We start from the raw sequence: 18022 nt of genomic DNA on the forward strand, positions 1-18022 counted from the left end.
GTCTCTATGCATTGTCCCTTCAAATAAAGACTACAAGAAAAAAAATCACCAATAAAATCTAGTGGGTTATTGTTCTTTTTCACAATATGCTAAAAGATTACCTGAAAAGAATAAGGTTGTTTAAACCAAAACTGTATCGGTTAGTTTCAAATCTTTTTTCAAGTTTATAGTTTTTCGACATAGTTTGTAATTTTTATCTACTCTGCACTCCATCCAACATTTTTTGGTAACTATGGTGAAAAAAGCTCTTTTGGAAAAACAAAAAAACACACAGAAAAAAACCACCATTGACAGCAGGTTTCATTCAGTGATATAATTTATATTAAATACATTAAAAATACAACATGTCTTAATGTGTACAGTAGATTTGAGACATAACAAAATATAATAATTAATAATGTGATGGTGTTTCAATTATCAGCGTCTTTGGTCTTCTGTTTTCAGTGATTTATCCTCAGTAATACTGCAAAGAGAAGAAACATTTTTTATCATCATCATAATCGTAAAAGGGAATTTTGTTTTTTTTGTTTTTTCCCTGTGTTTTATTGACAAGGACTAACATACTTTGTTATGGTTGCTAAGAAGTGCAAAACACATTTACAAATACCACAACACATTTACAAAAGGTCACAACAAATGAACAAATATGGAAAGACTTTTACAATTACAATGTTTTATTTTTATTTATTTATTCAGTTCATTTCCGACATGGTTGCATTCACAGAAATTCATTTGACATTCAGAGCAAAATCACATCATTGATTTTTTTCTTTTTTTTTTTTTTTTGTCCTTTTTCATGCCGGAAAGGGCGACGGAAAAAAGCATTATGCTTATCCAGATCCGTCCCCATTTGTAAATCTGTCTCAGCATATGTAAAAGTGTTTTTTCTATTTGTATTTTTTTATGTAATTACGTACATATATTTGTTTTCAAAATTGTAAATTTGTTGTGGCATTTGTAAAAGTGTTGCAATAATTTGTAAAAGTGTTGCAATAATTTGTAAAAGTGTTGTGGTATTTGTAAATGTGTTTTGCACTTCTCAGCCACCGTACTTTGTAGACCTATAGAGGAAAAAATACAAAAACCATGGTGCCAAGGAGGGAACTGTGATTCTGTGGAAGTCAGGAGTGGCAGACAAGTGTGTGAAGGTGCTGAGGTGTGTGCGTGTGCGTGTGTAGTCACTCAGTGTGACATGTGGGTGAAGGGTAAGGGTTGAATTCCTCTTGGCGTTTGTGATGAGCTAGTTACAGATGGAGTCTGGCTCTAGTATTTGTGGAAAATCCTGTTTGAATGTGACATTGTCATTCATTGCCATTTGTAGTGAGAGTTGGAAGGAGATCAAGGAGAACTGGTGGGAAGGTAAAGGAGTGATTCTGAAGCAGAGTAGAGGATTTGAGCGGAGCTGGAGAAAGCGAAAATGCTTAAATGAGAGTGATAAAGGGGAAAGAGTCGAGATGCAAAAGTGGAGAGAAATATAGAAAGTGAGGAAGCCCAACATATAAACACAAATGCACAACGTACACAAAAACACAAATAATTCCAAAAATACACAAAATGACTCATAAAACGCACAAGACAAACAAAATGACTGGAAAATACAGAAAATGACAAAAATACAGAAAGTGTCCCCAAAATTGCAAAACTGCGGAAAAAGACAGAAAAACACACAAAATTACACAAACACAAAAAATTACAAAAACATAATGATTAAAAACTGTCAAAACATAAAAAACACAGACAAAAAATAAAATAAAATACAAAACCCTTTTTTTCCCTCGTGTTAATGCTCTGATTGGTCATTATTCTAAATGCTGACATGAATCATAATAATTTGAAATGTATTTATGGAAAGTCCCTTGAGATGTGACATCTCATTTTCGAGGGGGACAAGAACATATAACATTTCACAAACAGCAAATTATTAAACATACAACAACTAATACTGACAAAAAGACAATTTTGCTCACAACCCACAATCTCCCAACACCCCAAATCTCAACTGTTCTACACGTAAATTCTAACAGTATATAGATCAACATACATCATACAACCAAATACAGCAGACATATAGCATCACGTGGCCCATCAAATTAGATACAATCACGTTTGTGGCCCCCACTGTGATAGAGTTGTCCATCCTTGATCTAGTGTCTTTCACGTTAACCAAACCATGATTACCATATTTTTTATTGATTCTATTCTTTCATTTCTGACCAAAATGGTCAAATGGTTAGTTCAGCTTCCCTGTACAGTTGGCATGTGCGTCAATGACGTGACACTTAAATATTCTGGACAACTGCATTTCTTTTAGTTAAAACAGGGTTTAAATGCAAAAAAAGATACCAAATATGTAGTAACTTAGTAAATATGTGCTCACTTTGATTTTTACTTACTAAATTACTTCTGTTATTCAAAGTGTCAAAGTATCATGTGGTGTGACTGGCCAAGACTGCTGTTTAGAAAAAATCTTTGAAATTACTCTAAATCTATTCCGACGTATTTCCTGCCCTATTTCAGTTAAATTATAGCCCTGTGTAAGATTTGAAAGTATTTCTATATTTATTTCCATCATAATGTTCTTACTAACCTTGCCCGATGATGCCCATTTTATGAAATATCATGCAGCGAGGATAACTACCTCCATTTTAAATAAGGACGCCCACCGTTTGTTCGGCCACTTTCAGCTTTCAGAGGTTCAATGTCCCCAAAATGCAAAACTCAAAGACACAAAAACAGCTTTGTACCTGCTGTAGTCACCAAGGGTATTTAAATCATGTATATACAGCGTCTGCTTGTGTTGGTTTGTTTGTTAAATGTTTGTACTTTGAGTTTGAAAAGCATGACTGCAAAACACATCTACCAACAGCTATATTTAAAGTAACCTGAAGGTTTAAAAGGCAGTTATGAGAGCTGCTTTTGTGTAGTTTCAAACCTCTGTGAGAAACACGGGGGCAGAAGAAGGTGAGACAGTTTTAGGAACGATTCGTAGAAGCGTGATGGGTTTGAAAATGTGCAGATATAGATAGTGATCATATTGGACAAGTAGTGTAAGGTAAAAAAAAAAATATCACAGAGACAGATTATAGAGGTGCGGTAAAAGGGGAAACAAAGAAGGACGATGTAAGACCTAAAATGAAAATGTTGTGATATAGTAAGCTGTAAAATAAAAACAACAACAACAACATAACATTCAGAAGCAATGTGAGGAGTAAAAAAGTGACAACCAAAAATAAATATCTTGAAGGTTGTATAAAGTCTGGTTTTTCCTTGTAGCTCTGAGCAAAAATATGATTTCACCCTTGTGCTGTACTAACACTTTCCCAGTTATTAAAACGTGACATTTGACGTGTTTGTTTCACCTCAATCATGTCGTAGATCCAGCCCAAAAACTCGCCCACCTTTGTGTAAACACCCGGATGGTTGGGCTCAGCACAGCCCGTCCCCCAGCTGACAACCCCCGCCAGCCTCCACACGTTGTCATCCTGACACACCAGAGGGCCCCCGCTGTCCCCCTGAGGAGGCAGGTACACACTCTCTACAGCTGTATCCAAAAAGTAAAAATAGAGGATGAAAAAACACCTCTGCAGACCAGCTTTCAGAAAAGGGCATCAAACCTGACATGCATCCACTTTCCCTTCAGTGTAGCCGGCGCAGAGCATACGTGGCGTGATCTCTCCATTGTACATACATGAGCTGTTGCATTTCTTTGTGCTTATTATGGGAACCGGTGCCTCTTTCAGGGTGTCAGGTGACTGAACTGAAAGAGAAACACACTTTGTTCATTATCCTTTCACTCTTTTTTACTGTCTTTCTATAGGAATCTATTTAGAAGCTCACACCTGCATCAGGCTGTGTGTATCCCCATCCTGATATCCAGCATTGTGTACCTCCTGGAAGGTCATAGTCGTACGAAGGAAGACAGATGGGTCTAATGGTATCTAGAACAACAAAAATGTAATATCAATGTACCGGTTATACACATGTGTCAAGCTCAAGGCTCAGGGCCAAATCCGCCCCTTTAAAGCATCCATTTCGGTCCCCAGGAGAAAGTGAAAATGGCAGAGAACATTAATTTTTAATATTAATAATTATAATATTGTGTACATTACCAAATAATTCAGTTGTCCAAATATCTCAAATTCACCAACTCCACAACATTTTTAGGAGTTTGCATTTTTCCTTTGTTTATATTGCATAAACAGGACTGAATGATAACATAACCTAACCACTAGAGCAGACATGGGCTTGTCTGTCAACTGTTGCATTTACTGATTCAATAAACAGGAAGAGATTCAAATTCTGATGTAGCTGGTTATGATTTACGGTCTGCATAAACATGACTGAATCATAACATAACCTAACATGGGCTCGTCTGTGAACGGTCACATTTACAGACCTTGGAATCACTGTTAGCTTTCCAATAAATGGGAGGAGATTCGTCACCTTTATAATAAGTATTGACTAGGCCACTGTGAGTGAGGCCCAAGGCCAAGGCAGGCTGACTTAATAATAATGTATCATGTTTTTCTGCAGTCAGTGCCTTCTCCTCATTCTTCTCTCTCTTCTCTGTTTCAGGTGTCGTGAAGCTGATGATGGCAGTTCCTGATCTGTGGTTCACGGCTCAACTAGCCTGAGACACTCTGATGTTCTATCTCTCTATCCTGTTCTGTTGGTCCTTCTGTCCACTAACCCCAACCAGTCGACGCAGATGGCTGCCACCTCTGAACCTGGTTCTAACGGAGATTTCTTCCTGTTAAAAGGGAGTTGTTTCTTCCCACTGTCGCTAAATGCTTGTTCATGTGGATCTTGTTGTATTATTTCTTTCTTATTTTGAATTTTATATTTTGATAAATGCATTGAGATGACTGTTGTAAATTGCGCTATACAAAAAATAAAGTTGAATTGAATTGAAATGAATAAATGCAGTCATTTTTAATTGCAATTTGTAAAAACAATTCAAAATTTTTCCACAAATCTTGCAATTTCTCACTATCAATTCCACAAAATTCCTCTAAATGACAGAAAAGTTGGTAACAAAATCAATATCTTTTTAAGTGAATTGAACTGATACTAAAAAAAGTGCACAATAATGTTAAAGTGGTACCCCACCTAAAATCTATGCATTTGAGGTCAAGCTGGTCCATATTTAGCCCCTGAACTGACATGAGTTGGAAACCCCTGATGTAATACCTTTACTGGAGTTTATGTATTTGTTTGTATGTCTGTTTGCAGGATTACATTTAAAGTGCATAACATGTTTTAACCAAAGATAGACCTCAGGACATGGAAGATCCCATTACATTTTGGAGGGGATACATAGAAAATTTACTCATTCTTGATCAGTTTCAATCCTTATCTCATCATTGGCCAAAATTCACGCCTGGGTTCGTAATTGACCGATCTTCATGAAATTTGGCTCAGTTATTGTTGGGTTGATTCCTCAGGCCCCTTTTACATGAGAACGTTTTCTAGTAACAACACATAAGTATTGTTGCATGTTGGCTGTCTGTTTACACAGCAACAGCGTTTTTGTGCTTGATAACGCAACTCTTCAAAAAAAAAAAAAAAGGCCCCAGAGTGGAAGTTTTTGGAAATTCTTCCCTCTGTACGTGGGCATCAATATTTGGAATTTATCTGAACCTCTTCAACAATCACAGTTCTTGCACTCCAACTAAGAGCTTTAAATCCAGCAAACGATAAAACTTTGGGAACAGTTACACATGTGTAAGGCGGAAGTGTCTGCGCTACATTGTTTACATGAGACAGTGGGATACATAAAAAAACAGAGATTGTTTTCAAAATGTTACCGTGTGAATGTGGAACTTTTTGGAAACAAAAATGGAAACAATAGCAAAACGTTGTGTAAACAGGGACTCAATCCGATCGGGATCGCGTATTTCATCACAAATATTTGAAAAAATGGGGACCTACTGTCTCGTTATTAATGGCAATATGAATTTCTTCCAAGCCTTTGAAGTGTGAATGATCAGGATCACTGATCCAGATAACTCAATAACTGGCAAAAGGATATTTGATGCTTAGCAAAGGTTTGTGCTCTCTGAGTGCTCTTGTTATCATATGTACCAGGTGACGCTATAAGAGCAAGGTGATGTAAACCCTGTCAAGTATTCATGGACTTTCTAGAATGTGTGCATTGCATTAATGTTGAACAAGCTCTTGCAGCATGTGAAGGCAGACCTGAGAAATTGAGTGGCGTGCGTAGCTTGATCAGAGCGATGTCACTGTCATGGCTCCTGTGGTTGTAGGCTTTGTTGTAAACGATCTTTTCCACTGCGTATCCTGTGTGCTGAGCCACTTTATCTGAAGTGCGGGTCACAATGCCAGCATAGACCACCCAGCTATTCACCTGAGGCAGCCTGTAGCTGACATTTGACAAAAGAAACACAGGGGTGAGATAGTGATGGGAGAGAAAAGTGCTGCTTGTTCAGTATGGTGCAGCTTGTTAATGAATAATGACTGATTGTTATCCTCCGTGGCAGGTGGGGGATCCCTGACCTTTTAACGGGTGTAGGGTCAACAGTCTTACTTGTGCACACAGTGGGCAGCTGTGACTATCCATTGACTGGTGATGATAGAGCCTCCACAGGTGTGACGATTGCTATAGTACAGGCTGACCTGCCAGGGCCATCTGCCCAGCGTAGCCTCCACGCCTCCGATGATCCTGGGTAGCTTCGCTCGTGTCCCACACTCTGCACAAAGATCCATTCATTACGCACGCTTCACTGGTCAGAAAGCTGTTCAGTGTGTGGCAGCAGATGATCACCTCACATCTTTGTTTGGGTGCAATGTCAAAGTTAAAGTCAAGTTTTATTTATTTATACATTTATTTTGAACAATTTAATACAAATGGTAAATGGTAAATGGACTAGATTTATATAGCGCTTTATCACCACACTGAAGCAGTCTCAAAGCGCTTTACATATCAGCTCATTCACCCAATCACTCTCACATTCACACACCAGTGGGACAGGACTGCCATGCAAGGCGCTAGTCGACCACTGGGAGCAACTTAGGGTTCAGTGTCTTGCCCAAGGACACTTCGACACATAGTCAGGTACTGGGATCGAACCCCCAACCTCTCAATCAGAAGACGACCCACTACCACCTGAGCCACGGTCGCCCAAACAGAAAAGCTTTCGTAGTATGTGAACATACATTTTTCCATTTGTAGCCTACATGGCTAATATACATGATATGTATTAACATAAATACTGTAGATCAGTGTTTCTCAAATGGGGGTATGTGTACCCGATGGCACTACTGGGGGTACTCGAGAGAGAGAGAGAGAGAGAGAGAGAGAGAGAGAGAGAGAGAGAGAGAGAGAGAGAGAGAGAGAGAGAGAGCGAGAGAGAGAGAGAGAGAGAGTGGAGAATTAACAAATAAAAGCATTCAAAATATGAGGTTTTATTTCAAGTTTTAGTTAGTTTTAGTTAAAAATGATAATTATACTAATATTACCATGCAGCAACTCCCAAAACGACAACAAAAACAGACAAAATAAGAGAAAAATAACAATACAACAATACAAACAACAACAAAATACACAAAATGACACCAAAAACATACAAACTAAGAGAGAAAAATACTAGTACTAGTTACCAGCAACACACAAAATGACAACAAACACACTAAATGAGAGAAAAATACACAAGATCACTACAAAATACACAAAAATAACAGAGAAACGTACAAAATTAACTAAAGAAACACCAAAAACACACACACACCGAGAGAGAATAATCAAATAATACCAATAACACACAAAAACAACAACAAAAACAGACCAAAAAGGAGCAAAATATACTGAATAATATAAAGAAACACCAAATTATAGCATTAAAAATATGAGGTTTTATTTCAAGTTTTAGTTAGTTTTAGATAAAAATGATAATCATACTAATATTACCAGCAACTCCCAAAACAACAACAAAAACAGACAAAATAAGAGAAAAATATACTGAATAATAAAAAGAACAGACAAACAACAGAGAAATACACAAAATCACATTAAAAACATACAAACTAAGAGAGAAAAATACTATTACTATTTAACAGCAACACACAAAACGACAATGAACACATTAAATGAGAGACAAATACACAAGATCACTACAAAATACACAAGAATAACAGAGAAACATACAAAACTACATAATAACACACACAGTGAAAGAGAATAATCAAATAATATCAATAACACACAAAAACAGACTAAATAGGAGCAAAATATACTGAATAATATAAAGAACAAAAATGATGATAGAAGTGATCTTATTTAGAACATTCATTCCACTTATTTAAAAAAAGAGATTCTTTAAAATGTGTTATCATGATGTAACACTTATTATCTCCCACCCCTATTTTTCAATCAGTTTTCATATGTTCCTGACATTTTCACCATTACATACATGAATTAATATTATATACATAAAACAAGGCTGATAGACATTCATTCTTCCACAAAGTCTTTGATGGCAATAAACCATGTTAGATCTTATCACTCTTCCTCAGCTCTACAGGTAAAAGCCAGTAAATTAGAATATTTAGAAAAACTTGATTTATTTCAGTAATTGCATTCAAAAGGTGTAACTTGTACATTATATTTATTCATTGCACACAGACTGATGCATTCAAATGTTTATTTCATTTAATTTTGATGATTTGAAGTGGCAACAAATGAAAATCCAAAATTCCGTGTGTCACAAAATTAGAATATTACTTAAGGCTGATACAAAAAAGGGATTTTTAGAAATGTTGGCCAACTGAAAAGTATGAAAATGAAAAATATGAGCATGTACAATACTCAATACTTGGTTGGAGCTCCTTTTGCCTCAATTACTGCGTTAATGCGGCGTGGCATGGAGTCCATGAGTTTCTGGCACTGCTCGGGTGTTATGAGAGCCCAGGTTGCCCTGATAGTGGCCTTCAACTCCTCTGCGTTTTTGGGTCTGGCATTCTGCATCTTCCTTTTCACAATACCCCACAGATTTTCTATGGGGCTAAGGTCAGGGGAGTTGGCTGGCCAATTTAGAACAGAAATACCATGGTCCGTAAACCAGGCACGGGTAGATTTTGCGCTGTGTGCAGGCGCCAAGTCCTGTTGGAACTTGAAATCTCCATCTCCATAGAGCAGGTCAGCAGCAGGAAGCCACTGTTGACCAAGAAACAGCGCGAAAAGCGTCTCACCTGGGCTAAGGAAAAAAAGAGCTGGACTGCTGCTGAGTGGTCCAAAGTCATGTTTTCTGACGAAAGCAAATTTTGCATTTCCTTTGGAAATCGAGGTCCCAGAGTCTGGAGGAGGACAGGAGAGGCACAGGATCCACGTTGCCTGAAGTCTAGTGTAAAGTTCCCACCATCAGTGATGGTTTGGGGTGCCATGTCATCTGCTGGTGTCGGTCCACTCTGTTTCCTGAGATCCAGGGTCAACGCAGCCGTATACCAGCAAGTTTTAGAGCACTTCATGCTTCCTGCTGCTGACCTGCTCTATGGAGATGGAGATTTCAAGTTCCAACAGGACTTGGCGCCTGCACACAGCGCAAAATCTACCCGTGCCTGGTTTACGGACCATGGTATTTCTGTTCTAAATTGGCCAGCCAACTCCCCTGACCTTAGCCCCATAGAAAATCTGTGGGGTATTGTGAAAAGGAAGATGCAGAATGCCAGACCCAAAAACGCAGAGGAGTTGAAGGCCACTATCAGGGCAACCTGGGCTCTCATAACACCCGAGCAGTGCCAGAAACTCATGGACTCCATGCCACGCCGCATTAACGCAGTAATTGAGGCAAAAGGAGCTCCAACCAAGTATTGAGTATTGTACATGCTCATATTTTTCATTTTCATACTTTTCAGTTGGCCAACATTTCTAAAAATCCCTTTTTTGTATCAGCCTTAAGTAATATTCTAATTTTGTGACACACGGAATTTTGGATTTTCATTTGTTGCCACTTCAAATCATCAAAATTAAATGAAATAAACATTTGAATGCATCAGTCTGTGTGCAATGAATAAATATAATGTACAAGTTACACCTTTTGAATGCAATTACTGAAATAAATCAAGTTTTTCTAAATATTCTAATTTACTGGCTTTTACCTGTATACTGTGAGAACATAGATTGTTAGTACATTGGTTTAAATATATGAAAACTTTTGCATTGCGCGTGCAATTTTTTTTCCTGGTTGTTCTGATAGTATTCATTTTCAAATGTCCCATTCGTCTTAGTTGATACCCTCCCTCTTAACGTCTGAACAACTTTTGTGTTTTATAATCAGATCATTTGCTCTATACATTATTTGAGCTGTGAAATACTGTACGAGATTATTTATTTTAATTAGTTTGACTGCATGAATAATGAGTTAGTGTGTTCAATATATCCTACTTTGTCAATTACCCGTAGTGCTCTTTTTTGTAAAATTTTAAGAGGTTTTAGGGCAGTTTTGACGTTGTTACCCCAAACTTCCACACAATAACAGATAAGTGAATTGAGATTTAGAATTTGCTTGTTTTTTTTTTTGCTGTTCTTTGCTGTATAATTTTGTATGCATCTGATGTGTGGTTCATTCACTCACCAAAACATTTCAAGGCGATAACCTTCCCGGTATCACAGCTTCTCCTGAACAGAAATACATTGGGTAAGTAATGATGCGATAATTATTATCTCGCTAATAACCAAACGTTTCTCCTCCATCATTAGGAGTTTGATGTTCTCACCTGAGCTGCCACATATTATCCAGAGAGCTCCTGTGCTCTGATGTAATTTGTATAAAGCCATCAGTGTACTGTGGGCCGATATCTGTTAGATTTACTCCTTTATGCTTGGTCAACCTGGTAGAAGGAACATGTGCAAAATGTGTGGGGGTGAATATGAAGATCATTTAGAATCATAAAGTGTGAAACAAGATTTGCAAATGAACTCTCAGCAGATCATAAATAAGCAAAGCTGTCAACGGTGGTGAAACAGGATAAAATGAACATTTAAATGAGGGCCTCCATTAGGAGCCGAGGTCACGTGTGGTGCTATATAATTGTAATTGAATAATTGATAATTAATTACAATTATGATTGTAACTGTAATTGAAAAAATATGTTGTTGTAATCATAATTGAATTGTAATTGAGTTCAAATAAATGACTTTTTAATTGTAATTGGAGCGGAAATTCTATAAAAACTGTCAATTACAATTTAGTTAAACATTACAGTTATATAGAGCTTACACATATGTAGTTAACAATTATTAAAATATGTTATGAAATATGTTTACCCACTATGTATTTTTTACCATTTTAGAACACACACACACATATATATATATATACATATATACACATATACATATATACACACATATACATATATATATATATACACACACATATATAGACATACACACACATATATACACACACACACACACACACACACACACATATATATACACACACACACACACACACACATATATATACATATATACGCACACACACACACACATATATACATATATACACACACACACACACACACACATATATATATACATATATACACACACACACACACACACACACATACACACACACATACATATATATACATATACATACATATACATATACATATACATATACATATATACATATACATATACACACATATATACATATACATATACACATATATATACATATACATACATATACATATACATATATAGATACACATATACATACACATACATATATATATATATATATCGAGAGCTATTCTGACGCCCACACCAAAAATATGTTTATCAATATTTTTATTGATTAGGATGCCTAACCTGGTAACAAAGAGATTACAAACAAATTGGATGATGGATAATATATGTTTGTGTATTTTAAAGCTGATTTAAGACATGGTATATGCTATAACACAAGAGGAAGGCTAAGTTTTATGGGGTTATTTATTAAAGGTTTAGTAATTGTAATTAATATTTAGCAATTGAGAGCATAATTGCAATTGACTTTCACGGGAAAAATAATATTTCTAATTTTAATTGTAATTGGAAAAAAAAAAATGTTGGTCACTGTTATCATTATTAATAATAAGTGTAATTGAACATAGATCCTACACACCTCAGATATCCCAGTTGTCTGCAGACCAGTACTCCCAGTGACGAGTTCCACCTTTCGTAGCACACGGGCAGCCACGTGGACAGTTTTCCCAGCTGGATCTCCAGGAGAGAGTTCTCAGGGCTGATTCTGTAAAACACTGAACCTGATTGATTGAGAGCTCGTCTCTGGAGGGATTTTCAGTCAACTGTAATGAACGAGCCTTTTCTGCCAGTCGGGGAAATGATTAGACAAAAAACAAAAGTATCTATGCTAATGCAGTAAACACTAACACATCATTATGTAGGATGTTCTCTTGTCAGTCAATGGGGCACAAAAAAAAGAAGTCGCTGCTGAATGTTAATCGTCCTATTATACAACTAAAAACCACTCCAGTAGTGAACTATGACCCAGTCTTGTAATTTCCATAATAGTAAGCTGAGAAAGCATATGATGAGTCCCTTTTTGTTTAATTCATAAACTGGTGAAACAAAGCCTAATTAGAGGTGGAAACACAGACCTTTCCTGGGATCAGAGATGGAATTATCCTCTGTTACGTTGCAGAACGACGTCTCCTTTGTGTCCTCCAGTCCAACTGGACTGTGAGTGGTTGAGGGCCTCAGGAGAAGTTTAACTAGATGGAGGTAAAAACACTGATGGTCAGAAAAGGGCATTGATGAATTATTAAGCAATGTAGATGGGTCAAAGATTTTTAATCAGCAATGGCAAATCGATGGTTTCCCATGGAGTGATGTTCATTGAGAACAAGTCAACAAACTTAAAGCACATGGAATTATTTGGTTATAGTCACGATTCCTATTTCAAACCTGCAACAAAGAAAGAAAAAAAAAACAACAGCAAATCAGAGCTCAAACCTCCACCAAGCACCAAATATCCTCTTTGCCAGATATTCCGTTATCTGGATCAGTGATGCTGATCATTCACACTTAAAAGGCTCAGAAGAAATTTCACTAACACTTTATACTAACCCTTAACCCTAAACCTACCTAACTCCACTAGATCCCTCCATCTAACCAAAAAAATGCCAACATAGCCCCAAAGGTGTCAGAATTTTGCGAAAGGTGTCAGAATTTAGCGAACGACCCTTAAATCTATGTTTATGTATTATTCTTTTGAGTCTTTTAGTTTTACTATGGTCTACTGCTGGTGGTCATTCATATACATTAATGTATTTAAGTCCCTCCTTCGTCCTATAGACCCCTATACAAATGGAAACAATCGCCGTGATCACCCAGCCAATAGGCTTCGACTTCCTGTTTTTGAGATTGTCAATCAAAGTGAATGCAGAACTGTGCACGGAAACAAGGCCTCACGTCACAATAACAAACAGGTAAATATGATTTTGGCTTTTACCTGACCCATAGACCTATATCAATGCGACCTTGTTATGTTCCGCAATGCGTGTGCAGAAAAGTAGAGGCGTGGCTTCTGGTAGATTGGGAGAGGCAATGGGAGGAAGTGGAGCTGTTTTGGGCGGGACATTGAGACGTTTCTCAGAAAGTCCGGATAGCAGCTTTAATGACAGCTTAATGACACCATATTCATGCTAATGACAGATAATGACAGCGTAATGTCAGCCTTATGCATAAAACTTCAAGTAAAGTGTTACCAAAATTTCTATCCCCATTAATAACCATACAGTTCAAATGTATGGGCACCCAGTTGAAACTTGGTGGGGTAATTGAGAAACCAACCCGACATAACTGATTCAAATTTAATAAAGATCAGTCAATTATAAAGCAAGATATCAATTTTTGAAAAAAAAAAAAAAAAAAAAAAAGAAACCCTAATTTATATAATGCCCATCATTTAGATTGGGTTTGAACTTAGAGCCAACTTTATTAAACATAACACAATATTCATAGAGTCATTGTCTGTATGTCAATCTCAGTTACAGTTTAAAATCCTATGTTGGATAATTATTTGATATTTGTTGAACAGAAAATCCTTGCATTTTGCATGCGTGAGTCAAGCCGAGGTCAGGTTAATAACCTGATGTGATGTGACCTCTGTATGCTGACAGCATTAAAGATGATAAAGAAGTGCAATGGTGATAGAGTGTTACATATACTCTATAAATGATGGATTAACCCTGTTCTGCAGAAACACGTGTATTTTAGGAAGTGAATGAGTCGTTTCTTTGTGACTCACCTAGAAACCAGACACCTACAGCCAAGCCTCCCAGGAGTCCAACCGCACACGCCGCTGCCAGCAGCCTCGCCACTCTGTGAGCTAAAGTAACAATTATTACTGGAATGAATGCCTCTTGATCCCCCATAAGAGCTGAGAGGCATTCCCAAACCACAGCTGTTGGATACATAATAGCGGCGCACAATGCTGAGGCAATCAGAAATCTAAACGCTTTCATTTTACACATGTACTGCACAATTGCATTTATACAAATTTCATTTTATTTTATTTTATAAATTAATGCACAGACTCTAGTGTTTAGTGAATTACATTTTTATTTCTAGTGTAATCTAGTAAAACAGCTGTTGGTCTTTGCAAAAGAATCGAGCAACCTTTCCATCTCGCTAACGCTCACCATGAGATGTGAAGGGAAGGCTTTTCAACCAACCCTGACCTCCCCTGGTCCCCGGGGTTCCTGCTGGCTTTCTGAGTGAAGGAATGACTGACATCCGACGGGTTTTCAATCACTGATAATGCGTCTCCATCAGATTCTGTCAGATGTGCAGAAGGTATGTGTCAGTCGTATGAGGGTTTTAACCAGCAGCACTTTAACCCTAGGGTTTGGTTTTAAACAACCCTTAGAATGTTAGAATAATAATATACTCTTTAAGCTATTCAGAATATAGATTAGGCATTCAAATTAGCATCAGTTTTAATCTATAGAAAACATATTGGAGAAAACTTGCTTCACCTGAGGCCTTTATATTGAAAAAAAGCCCATTTGATCATCATGGTTCAAGCACTCTTGTCTCACTCAATCTAAAAATTTGGTGAATAAGCATTGGTCGATTCCATATACACATTTGTTAAGTTTTAAATTCCCTTCATGAGGCAATAAGAGATTTAGCACCTAAATGTTTGCTCAAGAGTAGTTCAAATATATGCTTTAGATATGAGATGATCATCATGCCGAAGGGATTTTGTGCAGCTTCATAAACGGCTTGATGTGAGGAAACAGCTGCAACCACGTGCAACTCTGCAGTAAATGTGCAAACTTGGTGTCTTTAAAAACAAATCAGTTAACACATTTAAATATGCACATGTTTTTATTTATTTACAATGTTAGGAACACAATGCTAATGTAGCCTTTGAACTTAAATTAAGTGATTTTAGGGCCTTCAGATTTATCTTCTTAAATTAAGATAATTCTTTAGCTTTTGGTTACAAACACAGACATTTATTTTTATTCAAATCCAGTGGTTTCCAACTTTTTGTAGATCGAAACCCAAGAATTTATTCCTAAGACTTTTTTTGGGGGGGGGAATTATAAGTTTATCATACCGTATAACAAATACAGAATTCTGCCAGCTCAGATATTTTTATACTGCATTTTATTATTATTATTATATTATTATTATTATTATTATTATTATTATTATTATCTAGCTTTATATTTGACCCAAAGTGAAAATATAGAAATACAGTTGTTTTTTGTTTTTAATTTGTTAAAACGAAAATAATGAAAACAATTCAAAAATGAAGATTTAATCAGTAATTTATTTTATTTTTTTATCAATTACTTAGACTTTTCAGGTGATCCCATTTAAACTCCAGGCGACCCCCACATGGGGTCCAGACCCCGAGGTTGAAAAAAACTGTTCTAAGCGCATAGTGTTTTTTTGCACTTGTGAATGAAAAGTGTTTTGGGTTATTTTTTTATCAACAAAATTTCAGGTGCATTTTGGAAATCTGACAGAGCAATCATAGTGTGATACGTGTTCCTAAAAAAAAGTCAGGTGAGAATGTTTAAAGCATGCATGCATCAGGTGCTATGATTTCTTACCATGTTTCTCCTGCGTAGAGCTCCTGAGACTGAGTACCGTGGGTGCTGTGATCATCTGTAGGCCTGTGCTGGACATGCACAGGTCCGTCACACTCACAGTCAAAGCACCATTTACACAGAATGCAACTCTGGATTTTCCCTTTACAAAGAGACAATGAGGTCAGCAGCAGTGCAGAGAATGAGGCTGTTGTTCTGTTGGAGGGGGGGGGTCGTATGGGGTGGGGGGGGCAAAGTGAACCAGGTCTTTGTACGGAGGGGGAGCATCTCCTCCAGAGTTATACCTGCAGCCAGAGCACTGATAGCACACAGGAGGGTTACTATGGTAACATGCTCTACTTGAGCCAAAAGATTGTCCTGTTCTCACCTGGGGATGTTTCATTCGCTGACAGTTAGTGGGTGCTGAGAAAAGGTCATGATTGGAGATTGTTGAAAAGTCTCATATTATGTCAATCCCTGTCATTTTTAATCCAAATCAATCGTCTCTCAACACAAAATGAGACACAGACTAAAGTCTGTTCTGTCTGCACGCTGCACGATACATGTTTTACATTTTCTGCTTAAAATATCCAAACGTGACTGGGCTGACAAAATTATTAACTCTAAAAATAACTTTAAAAAGTAGGAATATAGAGGTGTGTGAGAAAATATCACATAAATAGCTGGTTAAAACCTGACATTGGCCTCCAAAAATTATTTTGAAATATTTATTAATAAACCTTAAAAGGGTTCTTTGCTTTGAAAAACATTAGTGGCGTGATGTCTTTTCACTACTTATTTATGCAGAGTTTGGGATTAGGCCAATTTCATAAACATGAGAAAGAACTGAACATTTGCAACAGTCTACCGACACTGACTGTTGCTACTCTTCATTACACTTTGAATAATTATTCATACAAAACACATAATTTGGCTGTTTATTCATTTCTTAGAATTCAACGCATTGTACATAGTTTAAAAAAATAGTAGAAGTACATGAATAGAGTCTTTATTGCAAATTATTCCATCAAATTTTTCCATTAAGAAATAATTTTTGCACAACTATGACTTTATATCTCCTATTTATGACTTTCTTTCTCATAATTATGACTTTCTAGTTTATAGCCATGACTTTCTCCTAATTATGACTTTTTTTTTATCCTAGTTATGACTTTATTTGTCATAATTATGACTTACCATAGTGATTTATTATTTTCTCAGTAGCAGAAACAGGCTTCCATATACAACATTAAAGGCAGCGAGCTGTTTGTTACAGAGCCATGGTTGCCTGAATGCTTTACTTGGATTTTTGTTGTCAGAGAACAACAAAAGATGTTTTCAAAAGAAGTTTGTGGCGGGGTTCGATTTTCGTTCAAAAAGAAGAACCACGACCATCCATATGGCAAGTCGACTTTCATTTATTTTTCCAAAAATGGTGCCGGTGCTCAATATTTACAGTGGAACACAAATATTACATCAAGAGAAAGAAAAACCACAACCTGGTCCCAGCTCTACTTCAGCTGAGAGGCTTTCAGGCACATTGCTCCCACATGCACCTCCAGAGAAAGACTGCCCTCTATGCAGCTTCCTACACTGCTTTTAACAGGTTAGCCCCTCCATGGGTGTGGTTTAAATTAAACCAAAAACAATTATTAAGGAATACAAACAAAAACAATAATTCACATCCTTTTCAAATGATAACTGATTTTCTAATAAACAAATGCATTTTTCAAATCACATCCTAAATTAATCCCCATATAAATGTAAAAACAATTAAGACAAATAACCCCTGATCACATGACCTCCCACCCTGCGCTACTGCCTTACATAATCCCTTAGTTAACTCCGCCCCGTTTTGTCCGTCAGCTGCTCAGAGACGTCATGTCACCGGTAAGAGTTTCAGTGTGTGTGCGCGTGCGTGCGGTGTGTGCGTGTGCGT

General features: G+C 36.9%; 1 protein-coding gene across 1 annotated transcript; it reads right to left on the reverse strand.

The window, feature by feature from the left end:
• Positions 1-405: 405 nt before the first annotated feature.
• tmprss5 (transmembrane serine protease 5) lies at positions 406-16183 on the reverse strand. Its single transcript, XM_028465021.1, is given in 14 exon segments — positions 406-463; positions 3360-3512; positions 3615-3757; positions 3840-3938; positions 6199-6383; positions 6548-6710; positions 10590-10633; positions 10732-10845; positions 12138-12273; positions 12634-12747; positions 14286-14366; positions 14680-14741; positions 14743-14815; positions 16108-16183. Coding segments are annotated over 14 exon segments (1452 nt in total). The 3' UTR covers positions 406-454.
• Positions 16184-18022: the final 1839 nt, after the last annotated feature.

Source organism: Gouania willdenowi, chromosome 13 (assembly GCF_900634775.1).
Source record: "Gouania willdenowi chromosome 13, fGouWil2.1, whole genome shotgun sequence".
NCBI classification, from domain to species: Eukaryota; Metazoa; Chordata; class Actinopteri; order Blenniiformes; family Gobiesocidae; genus Gouania; species Gouania willdenowi.